The following is a 27,130-nucleotide window of genomic DNA, read 5'->3' as shown; positions in this document are numbered from 1 at the left end:
TGGTTCCCATGCTCAGAAATAAGCGCTCAGGACAGCCTCAAACCGAAAAGTCATTTTATTGGTACCATACATGACTCATAAATGGCACAAACTATGGAGGGGAGGAAGAAAAAAAAAAAAAAAAAAAAAAGAAACAAAAAGGCATTACAGTGTGCCCGGGGGGGGGGGGGGGGGGGGGGGGGCAGCGAGGGGCTCCACACCCTCCATGGGAGCCCAGCAGTGCAGCGGCGAGAATCGTACCTTAATTGCAAAGCAGAGCCCCCCCTCCCCACCACGCCGGGCTCCCACCCTGGGAGCCTATCCCCCACCTGCAAAGAGGCCATGGGGACCCCCCGTGCCTGCGGCTGGGGGTCAGCGGGGCTGAGCCCTCCACCTTCAGGCTGCCCGTGGAGTGGCCCAGGAGCCGACACAGGTGGCTCTCCGGGGATCTGGGGCTTGAGATCAGGCCAGGATGGAGCCAAGGGGCTCCCGTCTCCCTGCCAGACCTCAGGGACAGCAGGGGGGGGACGCAGGGGGGCTGTGTGTGTGTCCCCCTGGCTCGGCCACCCCTTGCAGTCTCAGCCACGAGTGGGTGAGACACAGGGTGCAGGCAACACCCCTGCTGCAGCCAGAGACCCCGTGCAGGGGGGAGCCCCTCAGTGATTCCTGCCAGCCCCATGGGGCAGCAGGACATGTGCTGCGGGATCCCCTGTGGGGAGCTGGGAGAGGGGGGGGTCTGGTGGAGAGAGTGGGGTGCATCCCCCCCTCTCCCCCAAACCGCAGGGCTGCTCTGCCTGCCCCAGGCTCCCTTACACACGCACAGACAGACGCACAAACCTCTCGCACACGCACTCTTGCACACACACGCCCCCACACCTCACCAGGGCAGTCCCCTCCCTACCCCGGCCACCCCTGTGGCAGCGCTCGCTGCAACCCCACCTCGGGGCCATGCCAGGGGGGTGCCCACGGGCAGCCCTGACCCCCAGCTCCCCCCAAAACCCCCCTCTGAGGCTGCTGGGGTGAGCTGGTGAGCACAAACGCCCTCCCCCAGCACCTCCCATCTTCTCCTTGGAAGAAGCCTTGGAAGGGATTTTTTTTTTTCTTTTTCTTTTTTTTAAACCAAAAAAACCCCAAAAATTATTATTTTTCTCATCGTTTCCCCTAACATCAATGGAGGCACCTGCTCTAGTGATAACACATTGAAAGAACAGTATCGTACACACTGTCTACAGCGCGGAAATGTACAAGCACGAGGTACACGAACCCGAGGCGGGGGTGGGGGGAGCGGGGACAACAGCACACAAGATTTACATTGAGGAGGGAGGCGGGGGGCTGCCCCCCCCGGCCCCTGGAGGGATTAGAAAGGAAGTCTGCAAAGTCTCTCCTTGGTTTGAAGCTCTCCGAACTGGATATAAAACGAGACTCCCAAGAGAAGAAGCCTGTACAAAAGTCAGGACAGGGTGAGAGGGCTCAGGGTGGGGAGGGGGGAACCGGCGAGGGGGCTGGGGGGGGGCTTGTCCCATTTTTTTTTTCTTTTTTTTTTTAAACTTACAATTTTAATAATATTATTTTTTTTTCTTAAAAAAAGACAAAAGTAGGAGGTACTGGGAGCCGGGGGTTGCAAAGGGGCCCCAGGCGGACTCACGCGGGGTGGGGGGAAACGCAGGGGCTGTGGGCAGGGAGCCCGGGCACCGGCTGCTCTGGCAGAGCCGCAGGTCCTCCGTGCACCCCCCCAGTCCCCCCCAAACCCCCCCACCACGTGCTTCCTATATACAGAGTCCCCCCATGGCCCTGCTGCGCTCTCACCCCTGGGGAGCGAGGGGAAAGGGAGGGTGCAGGAGAGGAGGGAAATGCGACGGGGCCATATCCTCGACACCAGCCCAGCGCAGCAGGATCCGACCCCAGCCGGAGGAAGCTCCGTGGCAGAGCCGGCAGCACGGGGAAGGCCTTCCATCACCGGCCCCCCCCACCCAGCCCCAGGTTGGGCTGGGGATGTGCAACCCTGCTGCAGGTGGCTGCCCAGCAAACCCCAGCCGTAGGACCCGGGGAGGAGGAGGAGGAGAGGAGGAGGGTCTCTGGGCTGTGCCAGACCCCAACACACGGCATTCACACGCCGCCAGCTTCCCCATCGTGCCAGCCACTGCCAACACCTCCCTCCTAATTCTCCCCGCTCAGCAGGCAGAGGCTGGGCACATGAGGGCGGGGATGAGAAGCTCTCCGGGGAAGAAGCAGGGAGGAAGAGGGAGAAAGGGGAATAACGAAGCTACGGCCCCGGAAGCCCACCCCTGCCCTGGGGTCCGGCGGGGAGACAGGCGTGGGGGGAGCGGGGAGGCGGCGGGGGTAGAGGGCTGGGGGCTGCCCACCAGGCACGCGCCCCAGGCCGTGCACCCCGTCGGCCGCGCGGCGCCAATCCGCCCCCGGTACCTCGCCGCTTCCCAGTCACTCTCCGTTGCAAATGTACAGGTAGATCGGTTGGGACTGAGTCCACGGGGCGGCGTGGGGGGCCGTTACTGCGACGCCTGCGACGTGGGGTTCTCTGACTTGCTCTCCTGGCTGGAGGGCGGTTTGCTGTTCCAGGGGCTGTTGGCCCCCAGTGCCGGCGAGTTGTTGAAGCTGTCCTCGTCGTCGATGCCGTTGGCGGCGTCAAACTGCGTGTTCTCCAGCCGGGTGATGAGCCGCTCGTCCTCATCCCCAAACTCCCCCCCCATCAGCGTGGGCTCGCCTACCACCATCACATCCTGAAAGGGGAGACGGTCCCGAAACATAATCGAGGTGGGGGGAGCCCGGGCCGCCAGACCGCCCCCCAGTGCTGCAGCCCCTTTTCCCAGCTGCAGGGCCACCTCCTCATCTCCATCGCAGGACCCGCACAGGGCAGCACACCCTCACCCCCTCGCATGGGAGCAAAGCAGCTCAGGGAAGGCAGCTGGGACACCCCCTCCTTCTCCCCATCACCGGGAGAGAGCTGGGGGGGCTCAGACAGGCAATCCCCCGGGGCCTCCCCCTAGCCACTCCCAGGGGCCGGGGCAGGGAGCCCTCCCCTCCACCCCGGGGGAGGAAGAGAGAATGGAAACGGGATGCTTACAGGTACCTGACTGGACAGGGCAAAGGTGCTGGCTGGGCTCTTCTTCTTGCTGTTGCTGTTGTTGGTGTTTCCCCCGCCGGAGCTCATGGTGCTGCCCCCCGACATCTTCCTTTTCCGGCGCTTGCTAGGCTGCTGCCGCGCTGGCTCCGCTGGCAGAGGAGGGAGACGTGGTCAGTCCTGATGTGAAGGAGCTGGTGCACCCCAGCCCCTTCTCTGCAAACCCCTCTTCTCTGCAAGGACCACAGCCCCCTTGGGGGAGCATCACCACCCTCCTCCCCTCCGCAGCTTCATTGTCCCGCCAGCACAGGGGACAGGAGAGGGTGCAGGGAAGATTTCCGTCCCTGCTTTGCTTTCTGCAAGCAGCTGGCAGCCCCTGGGCAGGGAGCACTAGCTGCCTGCAGCCCTGCTCTGCCCCAGTGAGAAGGCAGGCCAGCAGACAATGAAGCTGGCTGCCCGACCCACTGCCCCAGCCTCACAAGACAAGGCCAGAGATAGGCTCTGGGGCTGGGAGAAGCCTGCACCGAGGGCAAGGCCCGAGCGGGCAGCACCGGAGACCCGCAGGCAGCACAGCGGGCAGCGTGAGACTCACCAGGTGGAGCAACCATCCGCTGCCACTTCTGGAAGAGGCAAGTCTTGAGGCAGTCCCGGGGACTGAGGCTGTAGGTCTTGTGCCGTGACATGAGCTCCTGCATTGGTTCTAGGATTACACAGAGCTGCAGGGAGCAGAGACACGGGGTTAGATTGTGATGTTCCAGGTCCCAGCAAAAGCCCCTCTGTTGGGCAGCCATCTGCACTGCGCCCACCCAAGCCGTGCTGGGAGCCTGTGGGCTCTGGCAGGCCCACAGCCCCACAGCTCTCTGCAGCCTGTTTGCAAAACCCCTCTTGCAGAGCCTGCCCCACTGCCTCCCCCTACCCCAGGGCAACCAGGTGTTGGGCAGCTGAGAGCACAAGCTGTGGCCACCCTAGGCCCCCCCCGCTGGAGCAGAGCTGCATCCCCCCCCTTCTTCCCGCATGCTTACTCGGAGGTAGTTGAGTGTGGAGTTTGAGAGCCCACAGCGGGTGATGTTCTTGGATAACTGGTCCAGCATCTGGGGGTCCTGTGCCTAGGAGCGAGAGGGACAGATGGCTCAGCTGTATCCAGGCTGGGGATGGTCCTCCAGTGCCCCGGCCTGCGATGGGGGGGACAGCGTTGAGGCCCCCCCAACCTGCACAGCAGGAAGAGGAGCTCAGCAGCCCTGTGTCACTCATGCCCCAGGCGAGCTCCCAGAGAGGTACTCACATGCATTGCAAGGATGCTGCGGGGGATGAGCTCTCGATGCTGGCGGATGCTGAAATGCCACGTCTTTATCCTCATCATGTCGTCGAACATGAACTCCAGGTAGAGCCGCCCCTCCACACACACCTGGGCAGGGCGCAGGGTCAGGCACAGCCTGCCGCCCCCTTCCCCCAGCCCAGATCCCGTGGGAACCCACTGCTGCACACTGGGACACCCTTCTCGTGGCTTGCCCCTGCCTGCCATGAGACTCTGCACAAGCCAAACCCACAATGGCAATGGCCAGGGGATCTCTGCAAAAAGGGGATGCTGCAAGGCTGGCTGAGACATGTGGAATTACAGCATGGCACTCAACAAGCCATGGAAATCAGTCTCCTTTGCCCTGTGGGACTGCAGCCACCATGAGGGCATGTCAGACCAAGACATGAGGGGCAGGAGAAGCTGCGGGTGCCGCCAGTACCTGGGTGAACATGGGCTTGCCGTGCTGGGTGACCATGGTGCACTGGTCGCAGTCCAGCGAGACGAAGTTGTTGTGGAAGGACTCCTTGGGGTGCTTGAGCACGTAGTAGAGCTCTGTGGCCCCCCCTTCAAAGATGCTGCGGAAGTAACGGGGAATCAGAGTCCGGCCGATCGCTGGAGCAGGAGAAGGAGGAAGATAATGTCAGTAAACCTGGTTCACCCAGACATGCCTTGGGGCTGCATGGGGAGGGGGCCTCCCGGTCCCTGCTGGCTGGAGGCAGCTGAGCTCTGACACCTGCCCACATCCCCGCCCTGCAGCACAACCACCGCATCTCCTGCCAGAGAGGCAATACCCTGGGGAAAAAGGGCTCAAGCTGCTACTCACTGTATCTCTTTGGTCCATCCTCCAAGCAGAAAGTGATTGTTAACATGGCGTCATCCTCAAAGAACTCCGTGGTGAAGGCGTCCCACCACAGATTGTCACATTCCTGGGGACAGTGGAGAGATGCCAGGTTATGGGGAGACAGACGGACAGACAGCTGCTGGCTGCCAGGCACAGCAGCCACACGCTCAGCCCATGGAGGGCTGCACTCCCGGCTGAGTGCTCGGAGACAGGGATGATAAGCCCTGTCCCACAGCCAAGCGAGGCACAAGGCACTCAGGGACCTGCACAGCAGGGCAGGACCCCGCTGCCAAGGGGATTCCTCCTAGAGGCAAGGCAGCTCATGAGGGCAGGCAGCGCAGAGGACCCCATCTCCAAAACACACACCTGGGAGCATCCTCCCATCCCTGGCCTCCCCTCACTCTCCCAGCTCCACACCTCTGTCCAGTTCTGCAGCCGCTTGTTGAGCTCAAATATCCTGTAGTCGGTCTGGTTCCCGTACGGCGTGTGCCTCCTGCCCAGGGAGCAGAGCAAACAGTCAGAGAAGGAGGCAGCCACAGGGTGGGGAGGGGACCCGAGCCCACAGTGGGGGGGACGCACAGCCCCTCCAGGGCTGGGCAGAGTCCGAGCAACCCCCCTCCCCGCCCCCGCAAATCCCTGCAGACAGCAGCGTGCCAGCCCTGCTGAGGCATACCCGCTGCGGGGCATGACCTCCTCTCCCCTCAGTGCGGTCCCTGCCAGCCCCCCCTGCTTACCCGATTCCAGGCTCCAGGTACGTTGGTGGGTACATGGGAGTAGGTCTGGTGGGGGGGAAAGAGATGTAGGCAGGTCAGTGCTGGTGGGGATCTCCCTCCCTGCCCGCCACAGCTCCCCCTTCCCTGCCTACAGCAGCAGGCAGTCAGGCTTGCTGGAGGCGAGACCTGACGCATGTTGCCGGCTCTACCCTGGCTGCTGACGTCTGACAGACCCATGGGGTGACCTGCACCCCTGAAACTGGGCTCTGCTCCTGCATCAGTGGCTGCTCCACTGCCCCTGGGACCTGGCCCCTGGCTCTGCAGGGATGTGCCTGGCTCCTCTGCAGCTGGGGCTGGTGCCAGACAGGATGGATTTTGGAGAAGGGGTTGTTTTGGCAGGAGCTGGGAGTGCTCCTTATCCTGGGTCATCCCAGGGGCTTGGCCTGGCAAGAGGCTTGGCCCAGCACAGCTTGGGGACCTGGGGGCTCCCTTCCACCCAAATACCACCCTTTCTCTACCCAGTCCCACCCGTGCCTGCTCCGATCACCTCTCTCCCCTTGTGCTAACTCAACTCCATGTGCTGCAGTCTCCGTATGCTGCTGGGAAGCACGACAGAGACACCCTGGGGTGCAGAGCCTGGGGAGGGCAGAGCACTCCCAACCTTGCAGACCCCTTCCCAGGCCCCAGCTCACCCCACATCTCGATCCAGCATGGTGCCCGGGTGGAATGGGGGGAAGGCGTTGCCGTTCGGGGGCTCCTTTGGCGAGTACAGCTTGAATGACTTAGAGGAACAGCCTGGAGAAAGAGAGGGGACATGGGTCAGCCGGGGGCATCCCACAAGGACAGACACCCTGCTGCAAGGAGGAGGAGAAAAAGGAAGGATGCAGAACCAGTCAAGCCCCTATCAGCACAGCCCCATCCCTCTCCTCTGCCCCCCCCCCAGTGCCAGCCCAGCCCCTCACCCCACAGAGAGCTCCAGGCCTCCCTCATGCAGGATAGGACCCACAGGGTCAGGGCTGAGCACTCAGGATCAGCAGCTGGAGGGGCCCATCCCCATCCCAGAGATTTTTCACTGGTGCCCAGAGTTTGTCAGTTCTCAGCTGGCCAGGCTCTGGACACGGCACCCGAGGGGGACAGTCCAGCTGGTGAGCTGGGGCGGGGGGGCTGGCTGGGCCCTATCGTCCCCCCAGCCCTCCCTCCTGCGCCGCTCCTAATCCCACCAACTCGACCCGGGAATCACACGGGATCTTTTCGCTGACCTTTCTATCGTCATGGCGACGGGTGAATAATCGCCCAGAGGGACGGATGGCGGGTCCCCAGGCAGCCACCATCTGCTGCTCGGGCAGGCCAGCGGCCACCCGGCTCCAGGTGGACAGAGATCCCACACACCAGTCCCCATCCCTGATCAAACCACCCCAACGCCTCGCTGCCCCCCGCAGCACCGGGGCAAAGGACGAGGAGCCCACGGACGGCCACGGGGTGCGATGCGGGGGTGCAACGAGGCCTGCCACGTCTGCAAGCCAGCACTCATCCCTGAAAGCAACCTGGGGAACCCCCAGGCCTGCCAACGGGAGACAGAGATGCCTGCCGGACCCAGCCACGCCAGCGCCATCCAAGGCTCTGGAGGGGCAGCCGGGGACTCCCACGCTCGCTGGCCCCCTCCCACCGCTGGGGCAGGTTCCCGGGAGCGGCGGCTGCCAGCACCCCTCTCAGAGCCCCGCGGGAGCCCCGGCACGCCCTGCTGCCGGCAGGACCCGGCACGCTGTGCCCGGGCGCTGCCGAGGCACGCGGCTCCCTCCCGGCAGGCAGCCGGGCAGACGGGCTGACCTGGATGGGGCGCAGCGGCGGGCGGGCTGCCAGGCAGCTCCGGCTCCACCGGCTCAGCCGGCCCTGCCGCGCACAGGCACGTCTCCCCCTGACACGCCGTAGGTGGGGGCCCTGAAGCTGGCCGTGCCAGGCTGCCGGCCGCAGCCTGGGCCGAGGCGGGATTCCCGTCGGCCGCCCGCAGCCCTGGGCTGGGCGCTTCCCAACGCCCACGGGCCGCCGGGATTGCAGAAAGCGAGCCCAGCAGTGGAGGGAAGCATCTGGGAAGAGCCGGGCACGCTGCTGCCCATCTGGGTACTGCCGCATGGCCGGGCAGCTGGGAAGGGTGCAGGGACAGGATCGGAGCAGCCACTCGGCTGCAAAGGATGCAGGACGGGAGCAAAAAGCATCAGGGTTAAGGAAAGCGGTGCCACCAGCACCGGGACCCAAGATGTCCACTTTGTTGCGACCTGTTAGCCAACACACGAGCCCAAATGACCAGGGCATCACCATCACCCCTGCTGAGCTGCTTGGGACCCCGAGCCCGCAGTCGCAGGGATCACACACACAGCTGAGCAAGCAAGGGCTGGTCACAAATAGAGGAAGCCACCTCCCCAGCATTAAATACAACTTGCATTAGGGGAAATCTGTGTTTCGCTCCTTGAATCTTGCCTTCTTGAGGGCCTGGTGCCTTTTCACCTCGTTTCCCTGTGGCAGCCAAACCCAGCAGCCTCTCCCCAGCACCCACCAGGATGCACTGGTCCCACAGGGCTGGAGCCAGCCGGGCCGCTCTGCTGGGGGCTTGCTGCTCCCGCTCCTTGCTCCTGCCCGCCTGCAGCGAGGATAAGTGGGGCACGGCCCAATTTCTCATACAGCTGCTAACAACATCGGCCTCTTGCTCTTACCCAACGTTTTCAAAGATAAAAAATTTTTTAATAGGGAGGTCGGTGCTGGTGCGAGGGAATTTTTGCTTTCTGCTTTAATCCCTGTCAACTTGCGCCAATGGAAATTATAATTCAACCGGAATTGCAATAGAAACACAGCATTTCCATTTCCTCCACACTGCTGTTAAGCAACATGACGTCAAAGTGTGCTTGATGCATAGGAAACGTCCCAAAAGCGCATGCCTTCTGTTGAAAACAAACCGATTCATTAGCCAGAGACAGCAGTGGCTGGAGACGGGGAGCTGAACTGCTTGTTTCTGGTCACCACGTCTCCTCCACAGGGGGTGGGGGAGAAAAAAATCAGACCCAGCAGATCTTGTCCTCTGACGCTTTGTTTTTATTCACTGATGAGAGATGTGAGGAAAAAGCCCCCAAGGTTTCTTGCTGTCCTTGGTCCCCAACTTCCTTCTCAGGGTGCAGGAAGGTCTTCTGGGGTGGTGAGACCAGGGGGACATGTCCCTCTCCATCCATTCTGCTTCTCGTGCTCTTCCCTAGCCCCCTGCTCCTGGAGGTGGGACAGCAGACGAGCTGGCCCGCCACTCCAACCCAAGCATCCTTTTCCATCCTGGGCCTTCCCAAGCAGGTTAATACAGACACGACCTGCTTTTGGGGCTTCACTGGGTGACCTATCTCAGGATCTAGAGGAGTGGAGAGGAGCCTGTTATGCGACCTCAGCAACACCGGCATCCTGACCAAGTATTATTTTTAATGCAGCATAAAATATATTACTGGATTCAGTGGTTTTAAATAACGCTAACAATAGCCTCAGGATTTGATACAGGCTGTCCAAATTCTACATTCACTGCAGACACTCACACTACATGCATTACATGAAATAACGCAATTACTTTACAGAAGTAGCAGCAGCATCAACACCAACTTTTACTCATACAAGTATCACACCGCCCAGTCCAGGAGATCCCTCCATCACCACCTCTCCCCTTCATGCTGCCCCAGCAACCTGCAAGCCCTGTCCCACTGGGTGCAGTGACCCAGACCCACAGGATGCAGCCCTTCCTGAGCCGAGCCAAGCCCAGCGCTTGGCCCCAGCCGATGTCTCCCCATGCCCCTGCTTTGCCTCCCGATTTGAGCACGTAAGATCTGGGCAGGCTCAGTGCAAGCAGGGATGCCGCTTGGCAGCTGGGCATGCGATGCCTCTGCAGACCCTGAGATGATGGGAGAGGCTTCCCATGGCTGTCCCTGGGCACTCACCCCGTGCCACAAAAACACATGCACGGTCAGCAAGTGAAAAAATCAGGCTGACACTGCAGCTGGTGAGCTATCGGCCCGGGCAGGTCCGGACAAACGGCACGGTGCCCATAGCCAGGTTGGTGGCCCCACGGCTCCTCCTCGGCAGGGAGGTGCAGGAGAAAGGAACTCCATAGAGGGATGCCCAGGTGCAGCGTCCTCTGCTGAGGCCAGGTCCCCAGCCAGGGTCAGGATGGAGCTGGCCGGCACTGCACAGACCTGCCAAGAGAGCTTGGGCAAGGAAGCAGCTCCAGGCAGGCAGGTGCCTGGGGAAGGGAAGGTGGGTGCTCTGCTGGTGACTCACATACAACCTGGCGTTGCCCAACCCTCTGCCTGCCTTCTCTGCTTTGCCTGCCTCTGCGCTGCCAGCCCTGTGGGGAAGGCTCTTCTGGTGCACTGCCCAGTGGATATACTGGAGAACGGTTAAAACCCTAACCAAGCCCCCAGAGCTGGGGAATGTCAGGTTTCCCAAGGAGCCAAGAGCACGGTGGGCACCTTGCAGAGCCACCACAGCCAGGAGACAGCGGGGCACCGTGAGCTGAGACCAGCAACAGCCAGGGAGCTACCTGCCTGGGCAGGGGACACACAGAGCCTTCCTTGGCATCTGGCAGGGAAAAAAGCCCCTGCCTGCACTCCCCTTGCTCTGTCTTGCCCGAAGAGAGCAAAGAGCTGCCAAGGACAAAGGCGAAGCAACGCCAGTGCCTCGCTCCTACACCTGCAGCCACCGGCAGGAATTGGTGCTCGCTGTCCCAGAGAGGAGCAGTCCCTGGCCAGGCAGCCAGCACGCTTTCCGTGCAAGCAGCAAAGCTCAGCAACGAGGCATGGACTCCAGAGGCTAAAAAAAAAATAATGATAAAAATAAATGAAGAAACAGGGCTTGAAAGAGGCCGCAGGGTTACAGCTCAGCCAGGGAGCATCCTGCTCCTCCCAGCAGCCCGGCAGCAGCGAAGAAGAGGGGCTAGCCTTCGCTAAAGGCTGTCGCTGCTTCCCGGCATGCACTGTGCCTGCTGCTTCCTGGCTGCCTAACGAGGCTTTAAAGTGTAAATAGCGGCATTGTTTCGCAGGGCTGCCTCGACGGGGTGTGGGAGCAGTGATAGCGGCAGGAAATCCATCTTCCCAGCCCAGCCCCACTGGCAGGGCAGTCAGGAGGGTGCTATCCAGGAGGGTCCTATCTGGAGCCGGGTGCAGGGCAGCGTCTCAAGTAATTCACGTGGGTTTGCCCGGTGACAGCGCCTGGTGTCAGGGAAGCTGGCAGGGCGGGGGGACAAACACAGAGAAGTATCCAGAGCAACTGGGACAGGCAGAAGCACAAGGAGCACTCCGTGGTCTGCTCCCACAAACCTGCCTTCACCGCTTCTTTCTCCTCTTCTTCGGAGTGGAGGGGATGGAGCGAGGCCAGTTGCAAACCCCGATGTTACTAAACCAATGGGAACCCAGGCAGCACACACTGAGGCATGGCCCGAGACACAGTTGGTGACAATCTCAACTTGCGGCAACCCCATTGGCTTTGAAAATGCAGAACTGACCCAGCTGAAGCTCCTGGGAGGCTGGGCTGTCCAGGGAAGAGGAGATGGCACTCTTGGAGAAGACCATGGGATGATGCCATGGATCCTGCGGCATCCAGGGACCGAACCCGGACAGCACTCTGCCCGGCCCTGACCTGCACGGAGGCAAAACCTGCAGCACCACCAGCCCTGCTGCATGCAGGGACTACCCTCTTGCTTTTCTCAAGCCACACATGCGAGCTGGCCGCGGAGCCTATCTTGACCATGAGCTGCCTCTCTGCCCACACCACATGGCTGTGCACGGTGTCCCTGCGCGCAAGGCAGCGGGGAGTGATGCGTGCCCCAGGTCGCATCCTGCAACATTAGTGCAAAAGCCCCCCACTGCAGCACACAAAGCACCTTGGACCAGCAAGTGCTCCTCTCCATCGACTGGCCTGCAAACTCAGGGGGATGACCAGGGAAGTAATAATTAGCTGCAGTTACTTATTACACAGTGACAAACTTGATGCAGGCTGTGAGGCGGCACTGTTCGAAAAGCAGCGGGAGAGGAGAGCCCAGGCTGGGACGTGGATCTGGGGGTCGAGGCTCAGAGCCGTCCCACAGCTTCAGCTCTGCCGGAGCCCAGGGTCTCCCGAGAAGGCAACCTGTGGAGCTGGGTACTTAGCAGGGGCCCCGGGGGACTCACTGCCCTGCGGTAACCCTAGGGACGCAGTCTCCCCTTTCCCGTTCAGGCCCTCAGATGATTCAGACACGTGGATGGGGATTTCTCTGGGAGGGAAAACGGGAGAAGAGCATGCCCTGCCAATTGCAAAACAGCCTGAAAATTGAATCACGTCCAACGCTGCAAGCCCCAGATGCAATCCCACAGATAACCCAGTTTCAGCTCCACTACTATCAACTTACCACGAGGCAGTCATTTCCTGTGACTCTCGGGGAAATATCCCACTGTCCCTAATTACTCCTTTCGGCTCACCGTCTCAAAGACGATCCATAATCAAACACTGCCGGTTTCAGCCTCAGGAACACACCTTTCACATTTTCGGCTGCTCTCCCTCTCACCCAGACCCCTGCACCCTGGGGCCCTGCTGCCTTGCGGGGCTCTTGCGGTGACCAGGCTCCCGTCCCTCCCACAGCACACACCGAGGCAGCATCGGCAAACAAACGAACGACATGGTGTGGGAACCGTGGGGCTGGAAAATAAACCCTTGTCAGCATCCCATGAAAAAAAGCCTCCCGACAAACTAGGATTTTCATCTTCAAAGGTTTTTAAGGCTCTGCGGCAGCAAGGAAAAATCCACAGCCATAGCCAACCGTGGCAATGGCCCTGCAGAGCCTGCAGCCAGCATCTCTGCTCCTGCTCCCGGCTCCTCGCCTGCCACGCACGTGGTGGAGCAAAACCACACGGCTCCACACGGCATTGTGGGGCTGCTGCTCCAGGCAGCCCTCCGCAGGGGCAAGACGTGCCCCAGGAAGGCCGGAGCCAAGAGCCGGCAGGCAGGGAAGTGGCGGAGAGGGGCTGAGGTCTGTCCCTTCGGCCGCAAAGGGGGATCCCCGGGCTGATCCCCTGGACCCGCAGGACCCCCAAACACTGCTGCCTCGGAGTGCAGGAGGCTGTCAGCCCCCACGTGGCGCATGGAGATTCGCAATCCCGGGATGCAACGCTCCACCTCGCTCCCCGCTGCTGCCAACGGCACTGAGTGCTGCACGCTGGGACGCGTAGTCTCCGGAGACGGCAGCCCCGCCGCCGACAGCCGCCTCGCTCCATGTTGCGTCCTAGGTGGAGCCCCGCAGCCCTGGCAGCTGGCCAGCCACCCGCTCCAGGGGGGAAAAAAAGCTGGATAACTCCTGCTGCAAGGATGTGGTGGGAGCTGGCGCCTTCCAGCTGGCCGCGCCGGGGTGGCGCACGCCTGGGGGCAAACCTTGATGCTGGGGTGCAGCGCTTGCCTCAAGGTCCAGACCATTCACGGATGCCTGCGGAGGGGAGGGACAGCGAGAGCATGGTGGGAACCTGCTCGCTGCAGGTTGCAAGGCACCTCCATCGCTTCTTGGAGCTGTCAGGGCAAGCCTCTGCCCCCCCTGCTCAGGCTGAACTTCTCTCTTGTTAGGACTTGGTTTAAGAGGCGACGCGGGAGCAGCTGAGCGAAGGACGGGGCGGGCCGCTGGCAGTGCCGGGGACAGAGCAAACGCTTGCGGTTGCCGGACTCGCACCGCGCCGCTGCGCTGGCAGCACGTGCTGTCGCTGGCGCCAGGGCTTTGGATGACCAGTGCAGGATGGGGCCAAAACCCCAGGAGCAAAGGGCTGTCCCTTTGCTCAGGTCTGTCTGAGCACACCTGCCTGGTGCTCCCAAGGCACGAGCAATCCAGCCTGAGCTCCCAACCCCAGCAGCACAGTGCTGTAGAAACCATCTCCACCATCGCAGCACAGGCTTGGGGAAGCCCTCTTGGCCAGGCATCCCCATTTGCAACACCAGTCCGCCCAAAACAACAGCAACCGGTGGGGCAGCAAACCTCATCGCGGCAAGCGTTGCAACCCACGAACACACATGCATGCAGTGCAAACAACAGTGGGAGCACCCCGTCCCCAGGTTGCTTGGAGGATGGGAGGTTTCCGAGGGAGAGGTCCAGGAGAAGTGCTGTGGCTGCTCTGCCACCACGCAGAACCTGGCGTTCGTATTTTTTATGCAGACCTCAAGCTCATGCCGGTGCAGAGCTGCAAGCGTGCGGAAGGCCGGCACACTGGGAGAGACCACTTAGGGACAAGCGGTGCTGCTACCCTGCCAGCCACAGGACAGGGAAGGGATCCTGGGGCTGGGCTGGTCCACCTCACCCTCCACTCCTGCATCTCGAGGGGCTGGGGAGGCTCAGGGCTGCCAGCTCTCACCACTCTCCAAAAAGGAGCTGAAAGAGGGTCCAGGTCCCCAGCCCGGGGCACCTCTGCTCACAAATGAACTTCTGCGGCTTTTCATTGGCCTATTCCAATTTTACATGGACTGTGACCTGCTGCGGGCAAAGGGAAAAGTCCCCACCGAATGATGGCGAAAACCCCGTATCACCAAAACCTCCGACACCAGCCTGTCCCCCCTTGGATCACAACTTTTCTTCCCCTTTCTGAAGCAATATAGCTTGGGTGTTGTTCTGCTTGGCACTTGTCTCCCTAGTCTTTAAGGCGTGCTCGGATCACGGACCTGGGATTTCTACAAAATCAGGAGGGCAGAGACCATGTTCGGCTCTCCTTCAGTGAAAGCCACAACTCTCCAACAACGAGAACACTCCAAAACCTGAGGCTTTGAAGAAGGAATAAGGGCATCCAAATTTGCCCGTACTTACAACAGAAAAGGTAAGAGCCGATACCTGACCAGTGCTGGAGGAGTCGCTGCAAAACTGCCAAGACAAGGTGCTATCAAAAGCATGGGGAGAACAAACTGGGGAGACCCCAGGAAGGGGTGTTTGCTCCCACACCTGCCTGACCCGCCGGGCACCCAGAAGCCACCTCAGACCCTCGTGGTGAGACAGAAGCAGCCGGGGGTGGGGGGTTTCAATGCAGAGAGGGTGCACCGCTCCGTGCCCCAGAAGGCGATTCCCCACGGGACCCCACAGCCTCCAAGCCCTTTGCTCGCGCCTCACCCAGGGACCGGCCGCCACCTCTAGTTTGGGCTCTTGCTGCGGCACCAGCCTGGGCAGATGCCGGTGGCTGCTCCGCGAGCCCCTGCCAGCCAGGGCTGCAGCGATGGGATCAGGAGCTGCCTGAGCCGAGGAAGCCCTGGCAGCGCTGACCCGGGGTGCTTATCTTATTGCCCATCCCGGGCGAGCGGGCTGGCGGGCACCGCTGGAGGTCAGAGCCCAGCCAGCGCCCGAGATCAGGGCAGCCTGCCACAGCATGCTCTCCCGGCGGGTAAGATACCCCTCTGCAGCCCCCAGCACGCATGCCGATTCCTGAGCTGGAGCTGCAGCACTGACTTTCCCCCAGGCCTGAGGATGCTGCAGCCACCCCCAGCCCAGCCCCCCCGGGCCGAGCTGGTGCTTTGTCTGCTGGGGAGGATGAGCCCCCTGCACCCACAGGCCCCGAGCCCGGACCCCCCGGCGGGGCAGCTCCTGCGAGAAGGTGCATGGCTCCCCAGTGTTTGCACCCCTTGGACCTTTTGATTCTCTTCGAGGCACCCGAGGGAGGCTGGCGGGACCCTGCGAGCCACGGGCAAGGATGAAGTTGCAGCAGGCAGTGAGGGGAGGCAGGCGTGCAGCCCCCGGAGCCGGGCACCGGCCCCGCAGCCCCTGTGACAGCATGCACGGGGGGACCGGGAGGGCGCGGGGCAGCTGTCAGGGGGCTCGGGCAGGGGAAGGAGCCGGGGGAAGAACAAAGGGAGCTGCGGGCTGGGATGGAGCAGGGCACGGCAGGGCATGGGGGCTGCCAGCAGCCACCCCGCGGGGCTGGGGATGCCTCTCCGAAAGCCAAGACCTAGGGGATGGAAAGGGGAGCCAGGGGGACAGGCGGGGGGGGGGGGGGGGGGGAACAGACCGGGGAGCTGGCGGTGAGGCAACAAACTGGGGGGCCAGGGATGCACAGGGCCGCTGGGGGAGAGGAGAGGGACGGGGGAGCTGGGCAGGGATGGAGAGAGGAGCTGGGGAGGGAGAGGGGAGCTGGGGACGGGGATGGAGCTGGAGCGGCGGGGAGAGGAGCGGGCGGGCCGGGGGAAGCAGAGGGGGCGGGCAGGGGGCTGCAGCGGGGATCCCGGGCTGTACGGGGTTCGGGCGGGGAGCGGCGGCGCGGTGCGGCCGCGCACAACTTCGCAGGCGCGGGGGCGGCGCGGGCAGGACCCCGGCCCTCCCCTCCGCCGCCCGAGCGGGGCCGCCACCGGGGGAAGGGGTGGGGGGGCGGGGGGGCAGGCCGGGACCGGGAAACTTCCGCGGGGATGGGATAGGATGGGGGGGTGGGGGGGGGGGCGGGGTGACTCACGGCGCTGGCGGCGGGCGGGGGTCCGGCGGCGGCGCGGGCGGCGGGCGGGCGGGCGCTGGGCCGCCGCGGGGGCGGGGCGGGCGGGGCGCGGGGCGGGGCGGGGGCGCTTCCTTTGTCTGCGCCGCGGCCGGGACCACAATGGCTGCGGCGGCGGCGGCGGAGACCGCTCCCCCCCCCCCCCCCCCCCCCCAACACCGCCCCGGCCCCGCGCTGCCTGGGGTGGGCGGGGGCGGCGGAGTGGGTGCCTGTGGACCGGGGGTGACGGCCAAAAGAGGGGGTCCCCAGAGAGCTGACACACACCCCCCCCCCCCAACCCCTGTACCGGCGCTCCCCGGGATGCGGGAGCCGGGTCCCGGCTGAGGAACTAGGCACCAGCCGGGGAAGGGTTTCCTCCCCCCTGCGAAAGTTTCAATAAAAATATACCTTTTCCCTAGTTCGGTTTGGGGTTTTCTTTGAAGTTTTTCGGGATTTTTCTTTCTGAAACTTGTTTCCCTTTCCCCCAGTTTCTGGCGAGGGAAAAAATACACAGCCGTTTCCTTTGGGAGGGGGTACTAAAAATGAAGTGTGCTGGTTTGCAATTGCCAGCGGACCCAAAGGGTCTCCTTTCCTTGACAAAACTCCAACCTCTTCCAATTAGGAGTTTTTACGAAAATCTCCATTTTTGTAAAAGATTTCCATTATGAAAATTTCCATCACAAAACAATCCCATCTTTTCCATTCCCACCTTGCCCCACACCTGCCCCTCGCAAGCTCCTGCTCCTTGCCCTGGCAAATCAGACTGGCACAGACCTGTGCTCCCAAGCCAGCTGGACAGCCCATGGGCGGCAGAGACACGAGCCGGGACCCCAAAGCCCAGCCTGCGTGTCCCCCCAGAGGCCCAACAGCCCCCAGCTCCGGGTGAGAGAGCCAGGCTCGGCACACGGGGCTGTCGCAGGCACACACACGCACACGTTAGTGCATCTCACCCTGCACGTGTGGGCTGGCGTGCACGCTGATGGGCCAGCATGCGCTTGCACATCTCCCCAAACGCCTCCCGGCACACCCCCGGTCGGGTGTGCACCTACGCCTGGAGCATGCACACCTTCCCACGCCCCCTCGATCACACGGCAGGGCCTGCACCTCATCCCCTCCCCAAAACAGCAGCTGCAGGGTAACGCAGGCACAACCGGTTGGGGCCCGCCAAGCATGCTTGTCCCCCCGACAGCACACGCATGGTAGGCACAAAATCTCAGCCACGAGGTTTCAGGGGTGTCCTCCCCTCCACGCCCATGCACCCCCAAAGCCCTGCACCTGAGGACTGGGGGTAGCCCCCTGCTCCGCAACTGGGTGTGCTGCTGGCTGGGACCAACACCAAGGAGGGACAGGCAGGAGTGGCTCTGCAGCAGCAAACCCAGCTCCTGTCCCCCACACTCCTTGGACAAGCAAGGCTCCGGCCCCACTCTGGTCCCCATCATGCCACCGTGCCTAATTTCCCCTTCCCCTTGCAGGCTAACAACCTGCAGTGAGCACCACCTTCCAGGGGCACATGGATAAACGGAGCAGAAGTCTTTGTAAAACCCAGATCAACAGAGAGAAAAATTCACTGTAAACCCAAAAACCTCTGTGAAACCCTGCTCCGCAAAAGGTACGTGCAGCTGGAAGTACCCACGCTGTCGGTGCTGCAAGATCTGGGCACGGGGGATGCAGCGAGTGACCCGACACGCTGCCCCATCGCTGCCTGTCCCCCTGCCAGCCCACATCTGCATGGTACCAGGTGAGATGGGGCTGTGGCAGGCTGCCACCCACCATCATTAGGCCAATAAATCACACCAGCAGTTACGCCGGTGACAGCTACAGGATGGCACAGCCCTCCTGGTCAAGACAGGCCATTAAATACAGCCTGCCTGCACCCCATTCCCACTCCAGGGCTGAAGGATGCACGGCGCGCAGCCAGCCACCAACGCTCAACACGGTGCTGTTACTGCAAAATACTGCAAAACGCTGCAAAAAGGGGTGCTTTGCCCCTGTACCAGCGGCTCCCAGCGCTGGCGCCATGGCCAAGGGGATCAGAGAGGAGCCCCCACCGATCCCCAGGCTCCACGGCCCGGCGCATCCACGGCAAACATGCCCCAAGCAATTTATCCCGGGGCTCAGCAGCCCTCCGGGACTGCTCACGTGTCCCTGCTCGGCTCTGACGACAGTGCTGGACTGGTCCACGTGGCTGCAGCAGCCCCAGCTGTTTATGGTTATAGCCGAGTTAATAATTAAATAGATGCTGGATGGAGAGCAGAAGGGCTGGGATGCAGCTGGGAAGCGTGTGTGGCGGCGACGGTGGTGGGGGGAGCCCCTTCCTTGCAATGTGCTCGCGCCCACAGTGCGGGGGGAGCGGAGGGTGATTCCAGCTCCCTGGGTTTTTGTGATGGGGCACCACATCCCCTGGATCCCAGCCTCCACTCTCCCCCTAGCAAGGGCCCCACGCCTGCCTGGGCTCCCCGAAGCCCAGCCCTGCTCCGACACCCGGTGCAGGTCTTGGCCAGGGAACTGGCAGCAGCTCACGAGCAGGAGTGAGCACAGGGATGCATCCTTAACAGGCGGATGGGAAGAGCCCAATGGGGACCACAGCAGCTGGGGGATGCCCAGGTCACTCTGATCCCCATGGCCAGGGCTCGGTGTGCCCGCAGAGCGCGCCTGAGGGATCCCAGGCGAGCAGGGCATGCTCGCACCGACACCCGGTCAGGGCCCCGGCAGGCACAGGCATAGAGCAGGGATGCGGACCCGTGCTTACATAAAAAATAATAATAATAAAAATCTGCTAGCTCTGCAAACAGCACAGCCTGCACAAGGGGACAGACTGGCCTGGCACTTCCAAACCTCTTGGACTTATCCAAATAGTGGCGAGACTGGGGCACCGTCACACGCATGCAGACGCAGCCTGCAGCAGTGCAGCACAGCACGAGCCCCAGAGTCCCCCTTTCAGGAACACAACAGCCACCCTCCCCCCCAAATCCTACCACCTTTCAACCAGCAATATGCTTTGCTTCCCTGTTTCTCAAGGAGGGGCTTCTCTCCCCCCTAAAGCTATGCACGCCCAGATCAAGGCAGGGGTCTGGGGCAGGAGGGGCCCCCTTTTTTGGCTGTAGAAGGCAGGGCTCTGTCTCTCCCCAGGAGAGAGGCTTGGGGGAGGCTGGAAACTCAACAGTGAGTCATGCCGGGCAGGCCGCAGATCCGGGGGGGCTCCTGGGATTAACCCTTCAAAACCAGAACTGCTTCCAGACACCCAGAGGCAGGAGAAACGCCCAGGGGCTGCGGGAAAAGCTGGCTGCCAGAGCAGGGTGGGAAGTTACAGGGTCACATCTTGAGCATCCCACAGGGGATGGACAAGACCACCTGACTACGCAAGCACTGGATGAGCAGCAACCGAGTGCGTGCATCTGTGCCCATCCCCTCCAAAACAAGAGGTGGAAGAGAAAGATTACAGGGAGCGCAGGACCCCAAAGTGCACAGGGTCCATACAGGGTGTCCACCCTCACATGACGCCTTGCTCTGGCACAGTGGGTCGGCCGCAGCGCTGCCCGGCTGGCCACAGGCTCTGAGGGGAAGGCACAGTCTGCAGGCAGGCTTTGGCAGGTCCTGTTTGGCAAGGGGTTTCCCCGTGGCACCAGCACCAGAGAAATGCCCCGCAGTGTTCCCGTTCCGTCCTTGAGACATCGCAACGCGTGTCCTGCAAGACTCAGCCCCGGCGTGGCCACCCGCAGCAGCAAGCCCTGGCCCCTCTGGCAGCAGCCTTGGGCCAGCCTGCCAGAGCCGCAGGGTTTTAAGGCTCCTCCAGAGGCTCCAGGTGGATTCTCTCATGTTACAAGAATGGTTCATTTTACAGCCCCCTTCCTGGCCTGGGGCTGATCCCCACAGCCCGGCTGGGCCTGGGATCCCATGGCGGGGAGGGGGGTGACATGCAGCATGACTGTGCAGCCCCAGCATCCTGCAACTGCCTGCTGTCCCCCAGGAAGACCTTCACCCCTCTAAGGGGCAGGCACTGTTGCTTAAAAGGGAAACCAAGGCACAGCCCTCAACACCCAGCCCCGCAGCTCAAGAAACTCTCACCCCAGCTGGGAGAACACCCCGATCCCTGGTCTGCTGCTCCCCCTCCATCCCCTCCCCTCTGCCTCCTAAGCTACAGCAGGACCCCAGCATACCCACAGAGATCTGCACGGCTGGGAGCTGCCACCCACCAAACCCCCACACCCCAGGGATAAGCACAAGGCTGGCATCCCTCCTGGCACCCACATGTCACCATGCCCTCCCATGTTGGAAGCCCTCCAGGAGAAGGCAGCGGACATCACCTGGGGCCATGGCCACACGTGGTTGACTTGAAGCAGGTAAGCCTCCACCAGCAGAGCCCACCCCCCCTGCCACTCCCCTACTCGGTGCTGCCGAGCGCTCCAGAGCGGCTCTCCGAATATAGCAGCATCAAATAGCTCCATCAATAATGCATCGCTTCTGCTTCCTCTCGCTGCTGTGTTTTCGTTGCTAACATGCGTGTCCTTCCTGTTAGCGATTGCCTCCTCCCCACCAGCTAGGCCAAGCAGGGACACGGCCACCGCGGGATGGGGACGGCAGCTCCCCTGGCTCCAGGTCCAGTGCCCAGCGGCGGCGGACATCCAGCCCCGTCCACCCCATTCGGGGGCAGCCCAGGGTTCAGGGGAGACCTCGCCGTCGATCCGAACCTCCTGCAGCACACGCACTGGCAGCAGGCAGGGTGCCTCGGCACACTGTGGCTGCCCAGAGGACTTGGCAGGGGCCACCGAGCTGGGAGGAGCATGACGGCATCTCCCCGGCCTCAGCGGCAAAATACCCCTCTGCGAGGATTTTTGGCAGCCTGGTACCCCCCGTGCCCAGGCGGCACTCCCACTCCTGACTCCAGGCACTGCTGCCCCACGCCGGGCTCCTCCAGCAGCTCTGTGCTGCCGCACCAGCACTACCATCCCCGGCGGGGAGAAAGCTCCCACTGCCTTGCTCCTGCCTGCCCCTGCCCGCAGCTGCCCCGGGCTCACCCCGGGCCAGTCAGTGCAGGCAGGTCGGGGCGCCCGGGCCTGCCCCGTGCCCGGCGGAGCTGCGTGCCTGCGACGCGGCGTGCTGCCATCTGCTCCCACCAGTGGGGAAGTGGGAGCCGGGGCGGGCAAGAGCTCGCACCCACCACCCTGGCAGGGGAGGGAGGGTGGGCAGCTGCCCGCAGTGGGCAAGGGCAACCCTTGCCCCTCGAGCGGACCCCGCAGGGCTGTGCATGACCCTGGCCAGAGGAGGACGCTTGTCCAGAGCAGAGGTTGGCGCAACCAGCTGCTGCAGAGCGGGGCTGCGCAGGAGCTGCGCCCCACCGTGGAGGGGGTGCTGACAACCCATGGGGAGGCTGACACCCTGCCAGCCCTTGCCCAGCACCATCCCCATCACGGCCGGCATCCCAGCCTGGCTCAGGCGGCAGATCCACCTGGGCTGCACTGCAGAAAACTGGCTGCGCTCCCAGCACCAGCCCCTCGGTACGCAGGAGGGGGGCCGGGGCTGCCACTCCTGCAGAAAGCAGGGGGCCCCCCCCCGGCTCCTGCCTGCCGCCCTCACGCTGCGGGGCCATCCCCGGGGGGAGCAGGCACCGTCACCCTGGTGCAGAGGGACATCCGGGACGTGCCTGCGGGTCCCGCAAAGCTGAGGGCAGAGTGAGACCCTGCAAAGGAGGGGTGGGAGCTGCACCCCACAGGGCCCCCCCCCCCCCCCGAGAAAGCGGCCACAGAGGGGTGCAGGCAGGGCCTTATCGGCCACCCTGCGGGCAGGGTGGGGTCAGGGCCGAGCAGGGGCTGGCGCCTGCGGCAGGGGAGATTACGCCCCGGATCTAACGTTCGCCCCGATCAGCAACCTGCCTGGAAGGGAAGGGGGCGACAGGGGGGCTGGTCTAACAGTTCAGGGGGGAGGGGTCCCATCCCTCGTGGCGCCCACTGGCACCCCTGCCCAAGGGGGATGCCCCACGTTGGTGCACAGACCACGCTCCAGCATCTCCATGAGCACGCTGCAACCCAACCTCCCAAAAACCCGCTGGCATCGCCCCTGCTACAGCCACCCCATCCCTGCCCAGCAGAGCCCCTGGGACGGGGTCCCAGGCGGGTGGCTGCCATCATCCCCACTCCAGGTGGGGCCCAGCAGGCCCTGGCAGCCCTGCTGGCTCCCCAGCACCCTCCCCCCGGCTCCCCCCCCCCCCCCTCCCCGGCACCAGCAGGAAACCACAGCCTCAGCCTGCAGGCAGGCCGATAACGGTCACCCAGCCCCATCCTGCCTGCACCCACCACCGCCTCGGGGAGGGGGCACCCAGCCCAGCTGCCTTGACACCCGCTGCTCCCCAGGCGCAAAGAAGGGGCGCACCCACGCCGCACACAACGGCAGCCCCACGGGACCCGTGTCACCCCGCACTCTCGCAGGCTGTGCCGGCAGTGCAGCGCACCCCAGGACGCACCAACAGCCATCATGTGCATGGGCACACACGCTCCTGGTGTGCCCCCGGCACACCACGCAGCCCCACGCCTCGTGTGTACAAGCAACACGGATGTGGCTGGGGAATCCCACAGCAGATGGGGGGGGAGGAGAGGGTGGCATGAACGGAGTGAGCTAAACACGCATGGGCCAGGCAAGGGATGCCTGTGCTGCTGCCACTCCTGCCCTGCCTGGGGGCATGTAGCTACCTGGCCAGGGCACTGCTGGCCACAAGTGCTCCTGGGTTGCAGGGACACCTCCCTGCCCTGGCAGTCCCATCCCACTGGCTGGCATCCACCCACTCCCCAAAGGAGCAGCTTTCACAGCAGCTTTGTGTTGAGCAGACAACACCATTTCTGGAGTAAACTCAGCATCCAGCACAGACACCCAGTGCTGAGCCCACTGGTACGGCATTAACCCATCCACATTTCTCCGGCCGAAGCTAAGCCGGCAGCAGGGTGAGCTTGCACCAGCCCCAAGGAGTGCTGTGAAGTGCGCAGCCTCACACCAGTGCCCGAGACCCCGAGGAACTGCCTCGCCAAGCACCGGGTGGCCATGACACCAACCTGCCTTTGCCAGAGCGTGCCAGGCACGGGCAGGTGACATGGCGCACGTAGCATCTATCAGCCAGGTGCTTTGCCACGCAGAGCGGGACGGGGCGAATGGCATCTTCCATCCAAGCATCGCCCACAACACAAAGAGAGCCTGGGCAAGAACACACGGCCATGCAGGATGAGGCTTTGGGACCCCAGCTGCTCCCTCCCCCCGGCATGCCCGGGTGCGCCCCAAGGTGCCAGGCAGGCCCGGGGGGTGTTTCAGAGCCAGAGCCCACGCACGTCGGGGCTGCCCGACCCCCCCCCCGCCACAGCGCCCAGCCTGCTCCCCGCACACCGCCGTCCCTCTCCCAGCGCATCTGTCGCAGGAGGCACGTGGCACAGCTCGGCCTCGTGACGGCGGGGGACGCGCGGCACCAGCTTGGCAGAAGGGAGGGAAATGGCAACAGGCTGTCCCCCAGCCGGGCACGTCCATCCCGGGACCCTAAGCGCGGGGATCGGTTCATCTTCCCTCCTGCCAGAGGGGTCCACAGGCAGAGTCCCTGCAAGGTGTCCCAGGGAAGAGGTGCTGACCTCGGGAACGTCGCTGCCCTGCCGTGAAGCTAGAGCCAGAGCCTGCTCCAGCAGGGCTACCCTCCGGAGCACAGCTCTGCAGCCCTCCTCCCCCTCTCTGCACCAACACCATCCCTATGGGAGGAAAAATAATGATAATAATAAAAATAATTAAAAAAGAAAGTGCGGAGCACGGTGGGAGAGCAGTGCCCCCAGGGATCAGGACCCCGCTGGGGTCTGGATGCCAAGATCTGCCCAGTGCAAAGGGCTGAGCCGAGCGGCCCGGCTGCCAGCCCTGCTCCGAGCAGCCCTGGGGGCGGCAGCACCAGCACCGGGTGGCTGCCACCCTGGCCACCATCAGCTCCACTCTGAGCCTGGCACGCTCTCCCTGCTCACATCTCCATTTCGGGGCTGGGGGCTGAAGTCCCCCAGCCCTCCACTGACCCCAGCAGCTCCCCACCATCCTCAGGCACAAGGACCGTGGCAGGTTCCCAGTTAAGCAGCCACCCCATTCCCCAAACCTCTTGAAGAGTGGGGTGAAGAGCAAGGAAACATCCCCGGAGGGGTGCAAGAGGAGCTGCAGCAGGGCAGGATGCACCCCGGGGGATGGCAGGGAGTGCATCGTCCCCCCAGCAGGGCACAATTTCGAAGGGGGCGGCCAAGACCCCCCCAACAGCAGCTCCCAGGCAGGAAACTCCTCCAAGTTAACGCAGCCCCGAAGAGCAGCCTGGGCAGAGCGGCTCATTAAATGTTTCTGGCTGGCGGGAGGCCAGCGGCAGAGCTTGTTTTTTCTATATTCCGATAAACAGTCCGGGGAGGGAAAGGGGGAGGGGGGCGCAGGCTCTGGATGTGCCACCCAGCCCCGGCGGGGGGAGCGGGGGGAGAGGCAGGGGGCACACGCGTGTGTGCACACACGTTGCACGCACCCGCGTGTCCTCCCCGCCGCGGGGGAGCGGGCAGCAGCGGCGGGGGGGGGGGACGACACGGACATGACAAGACATGAAGCCATCCGCAGGGATGCTCCCGGCTGCGGGGCGACCCCACGGCTCCCCCATCACTGCACCGAGGGAGGACAGCCCACCCCCCCACCCCCCCTTTTGCGCCCACCAACATGGCGATGACATTCCCAGTGGCACGGGGCCAGCTCCCGGGGGACGCGACGGGGCCCCGCCGTTAGCCACCGCTCTGCCTTCGCCCCCACTGAGGCGGGACCCCCGCCAAGGCCGGGGGAGGAGGAGGGGGTGTCACGGAGGTGGGGGGCGTCGAGCCCCCCGGGTGCGGGGTGCCTGCCGGGGCGGGTGCTGTGGCTGCTCGGCCTGGCTCGCAGGGAGGTTCACGTGACTTTCTGCTTGAGGAAGCAGCGCTCTGGCAGCTTCCAGTGGGAGATGGAGGAGGAGGATGGGGGAAGGGGCCGCCTGCCTTCATGGAAACACGGCGGAGAGGCGCAGGCAGCGCAGGGGCGGGGGGCCGCCACGCAGGGGCACCCCCCCTTCCCCGCCCTGGGGAATCCAGCTGCAAACCCCTCGGCGGAGGCAGTCCCGGGGGGATGCATGGGGACCGTGTGCCGTCACAACGTCCCGCTGCTCCCTGCAGCCTCCCCAGCACCGGGGGTCCCGGCCTGGCGGGAGGCTCTCTCGGGATCGCTGGGGCACCAGAAAGCTGTCATGGGAGTTGGGCTGAGGAACGTCCCCCGTTGTCCCCCCGCAGGGACCCCAAGAGCTTGGCGGCCCAGGGAAGCGGCAGAACCTCATCCCCAGGGCCCCTGGGCAGGGGTCCCTGCTTCCACCACCCGGTGCCACTGGGACCTGGTGCCGCAGAAGGCTCTGGCAGCCCTCCGGGACCCCTGCCCTGCCTTGCTCCCGGCACAGCGACGTCCTGCACACAGCAGCGGGCGACGCAGCTGGGCCAGCTGCCCCAAACCTGCCCCAGACCCCAGGCGTCCGGGTGAGCATCCCTGTGGGAGCGTCCCTGCCAGGTGCTGAGACCTCACCAACTTGTCACACCCCCCAGGAGACCCCAGCAGCCTTGCCAGCCCACGGGGGCCAGGACAGGGAAGGAGCCCCTCAGCAGGCACCCCACAATAGCCACGGTGGAGGGGCACCCAGCACCCACACCCATCGGCAGTATGGCCAAGCCACTCTAGGGACCCCGTGCCCCGCACCCACGTGGGGAGCACAGGGGCAGCCCACAGAGCTATTGCCCCAGCTGCGGGGTCTGCTTCAGGGTCACCCCTCGCAGTGCCACCTGCACGCCTGCCCAACGCCCCTGAGGCACCCTGCCCACGGGGTCCCAGCCCCGGGGCTGGCACCGGCACCCATGCCGTGGGGCCCCAGCCCCACAGCCAGACCACAGTACCCACACCCTGGGGACTCCAGCCCTACAGCTGGACTGGAGCAGCCATACCATGGGGACCCCATCCCCATGGCTGGACCCAATGGCCACGCCATAGCGCTGGGACTCCAGCCCCCCCTCCTTGCCGAACCCCGCTCCGTAGCTGGACCCCAGAACCAGCACCACGGAGACCCCAGCCCCACGGCCAAACCACAGCACCCACGCTGAGGAGTCCCCCACCCCATAGCTGGCTCCCAGCAACCATGCCCCGCGGACCAGACCCGTAGCCAGCCCCCAGCGCTCAATGCCGTGGAGACCCCAGCCCCACAGTCGGCTCCCAGCAGCCATGCCCCGGGGACCCTGGCACCACGGCTAGACCCAGCACCAGTGCCAGGGGGTCCCAGCCCCACGGCCAGCCCCCAGCACCAGTGCCGTGGGGACCCGGCCCCATAGCCGGACACCAGCATCAGTGCAGCGGGGATCCCAGCCCCACAGCCAGACCCCGGTCTCCATGCTCTGGGGCCCCAGCCCCATAACCAGCCCCCAACGCCAACGCCGCGGGGACACCAGCCCCACGGCCGGACCCGGACACCAACACCACCGGGGCCCCCGCCTCACAGCGGGCCCCCAGCCCCACGGGCAGCCCCGATGCCGTGGGGACCCCAGCCCCACGGGCAGCCCCCAGCCCCGCACCCCGGCCCCCCGCCGCCGCGGCACTCACCAGGGCATGCACAGCCCACTGACATCTTCACATGCCTGGCCCGGCCGGGGGTCGCTGCGCGCTGCCCGGGCCGCGGGGGTCTCGCATGGGCGGCGCGCCGCGGGCTCCGGCGCGGCGGGCGGC

At 64.0% G+C, this 27,130-nt stretch overlaps 1 protein-coding gene across 2 annotated transcripts; it reads right to left on the bottom strand.

The window, feature by feature from the left end:
* Nucleotides 1-40: 40 nt before the first annotated feature.
* Nucleotides 41-27,130, bottom strand: LDB1 (LIM domain binding 1). Of its 2 annotated transcripts, none has more exons than XM_049810216.1 (11): nt 27,008-27,130; nt 6,602-6,704; nt 5,931-5,975; nt 5,614-5,689; nt 5,179-5,281; nt 4,795-4,967; nt 4,341-4,463; nt 4,081-4,164; nt 3,651-3,774; nt 3,062-3,210; nt 41-2,717 (listed from the first exon to the last, which is right to left on the bottom strand). In XM_049810216.1, the coding sequence occupies exons 1-11, from the start codon at nt 27,030-27,032 to the stop codon at nt 2,487-2,489; spliced, it is 1,236 nt and encodes a 411-aa protein (XP_049666173.1). In that variant the 5' UTR covers nt 27,033-27,130; the 3' UTR covers nt 41-2,486. The 2 variants fall into 2 exon arrangements, with proteins under 2 accessions (XP_049666173.1, XP_049666174.1); XM_049810217.1 differs by having other exon boundaries at nt 3,068-3,210.

This window comes from Accipiter gentilis, chromosome 9, assembly GCF_929443795.1.
Source record: "Accipiter gentilis chromosome 9, bAccGen1.1, whole genome shotgun sequence".
In the NCBI taxonomy this organism is placed as follows: domain Eukaryota; kingdom Metazoa; phylum Chordata; class Aves; order Accipitriformes; family Accipitridae; genus Astur; species Astur gentilis.
Note: the sequence above shows the minus strand (reverse complement) of the source record. Positions and strands in the feature narration are given on the sequence as shown.

Coding starts and splice junctions, on each gene's coding strand:
- LDB1 (XM_049810216.1), bottom strand. CDS start 27,032: ATGTCAGTGGGCTGTGCATGCCCTG. Junction 3,775..4,080: donor CCACACTCAACTACCTCCGA/GTAAGCATGCGG, acceptor TGCTCCCTGCAG/CTCTGTGTAATCCTAGAACC. Junction 3,211..3,650: donor GCGGATGGTTGCTCCACCTG/GTGAGTCTCACG, acceptor CTCCTCTGCCAG/CGGAGCCAGCGCGGCAGCAG.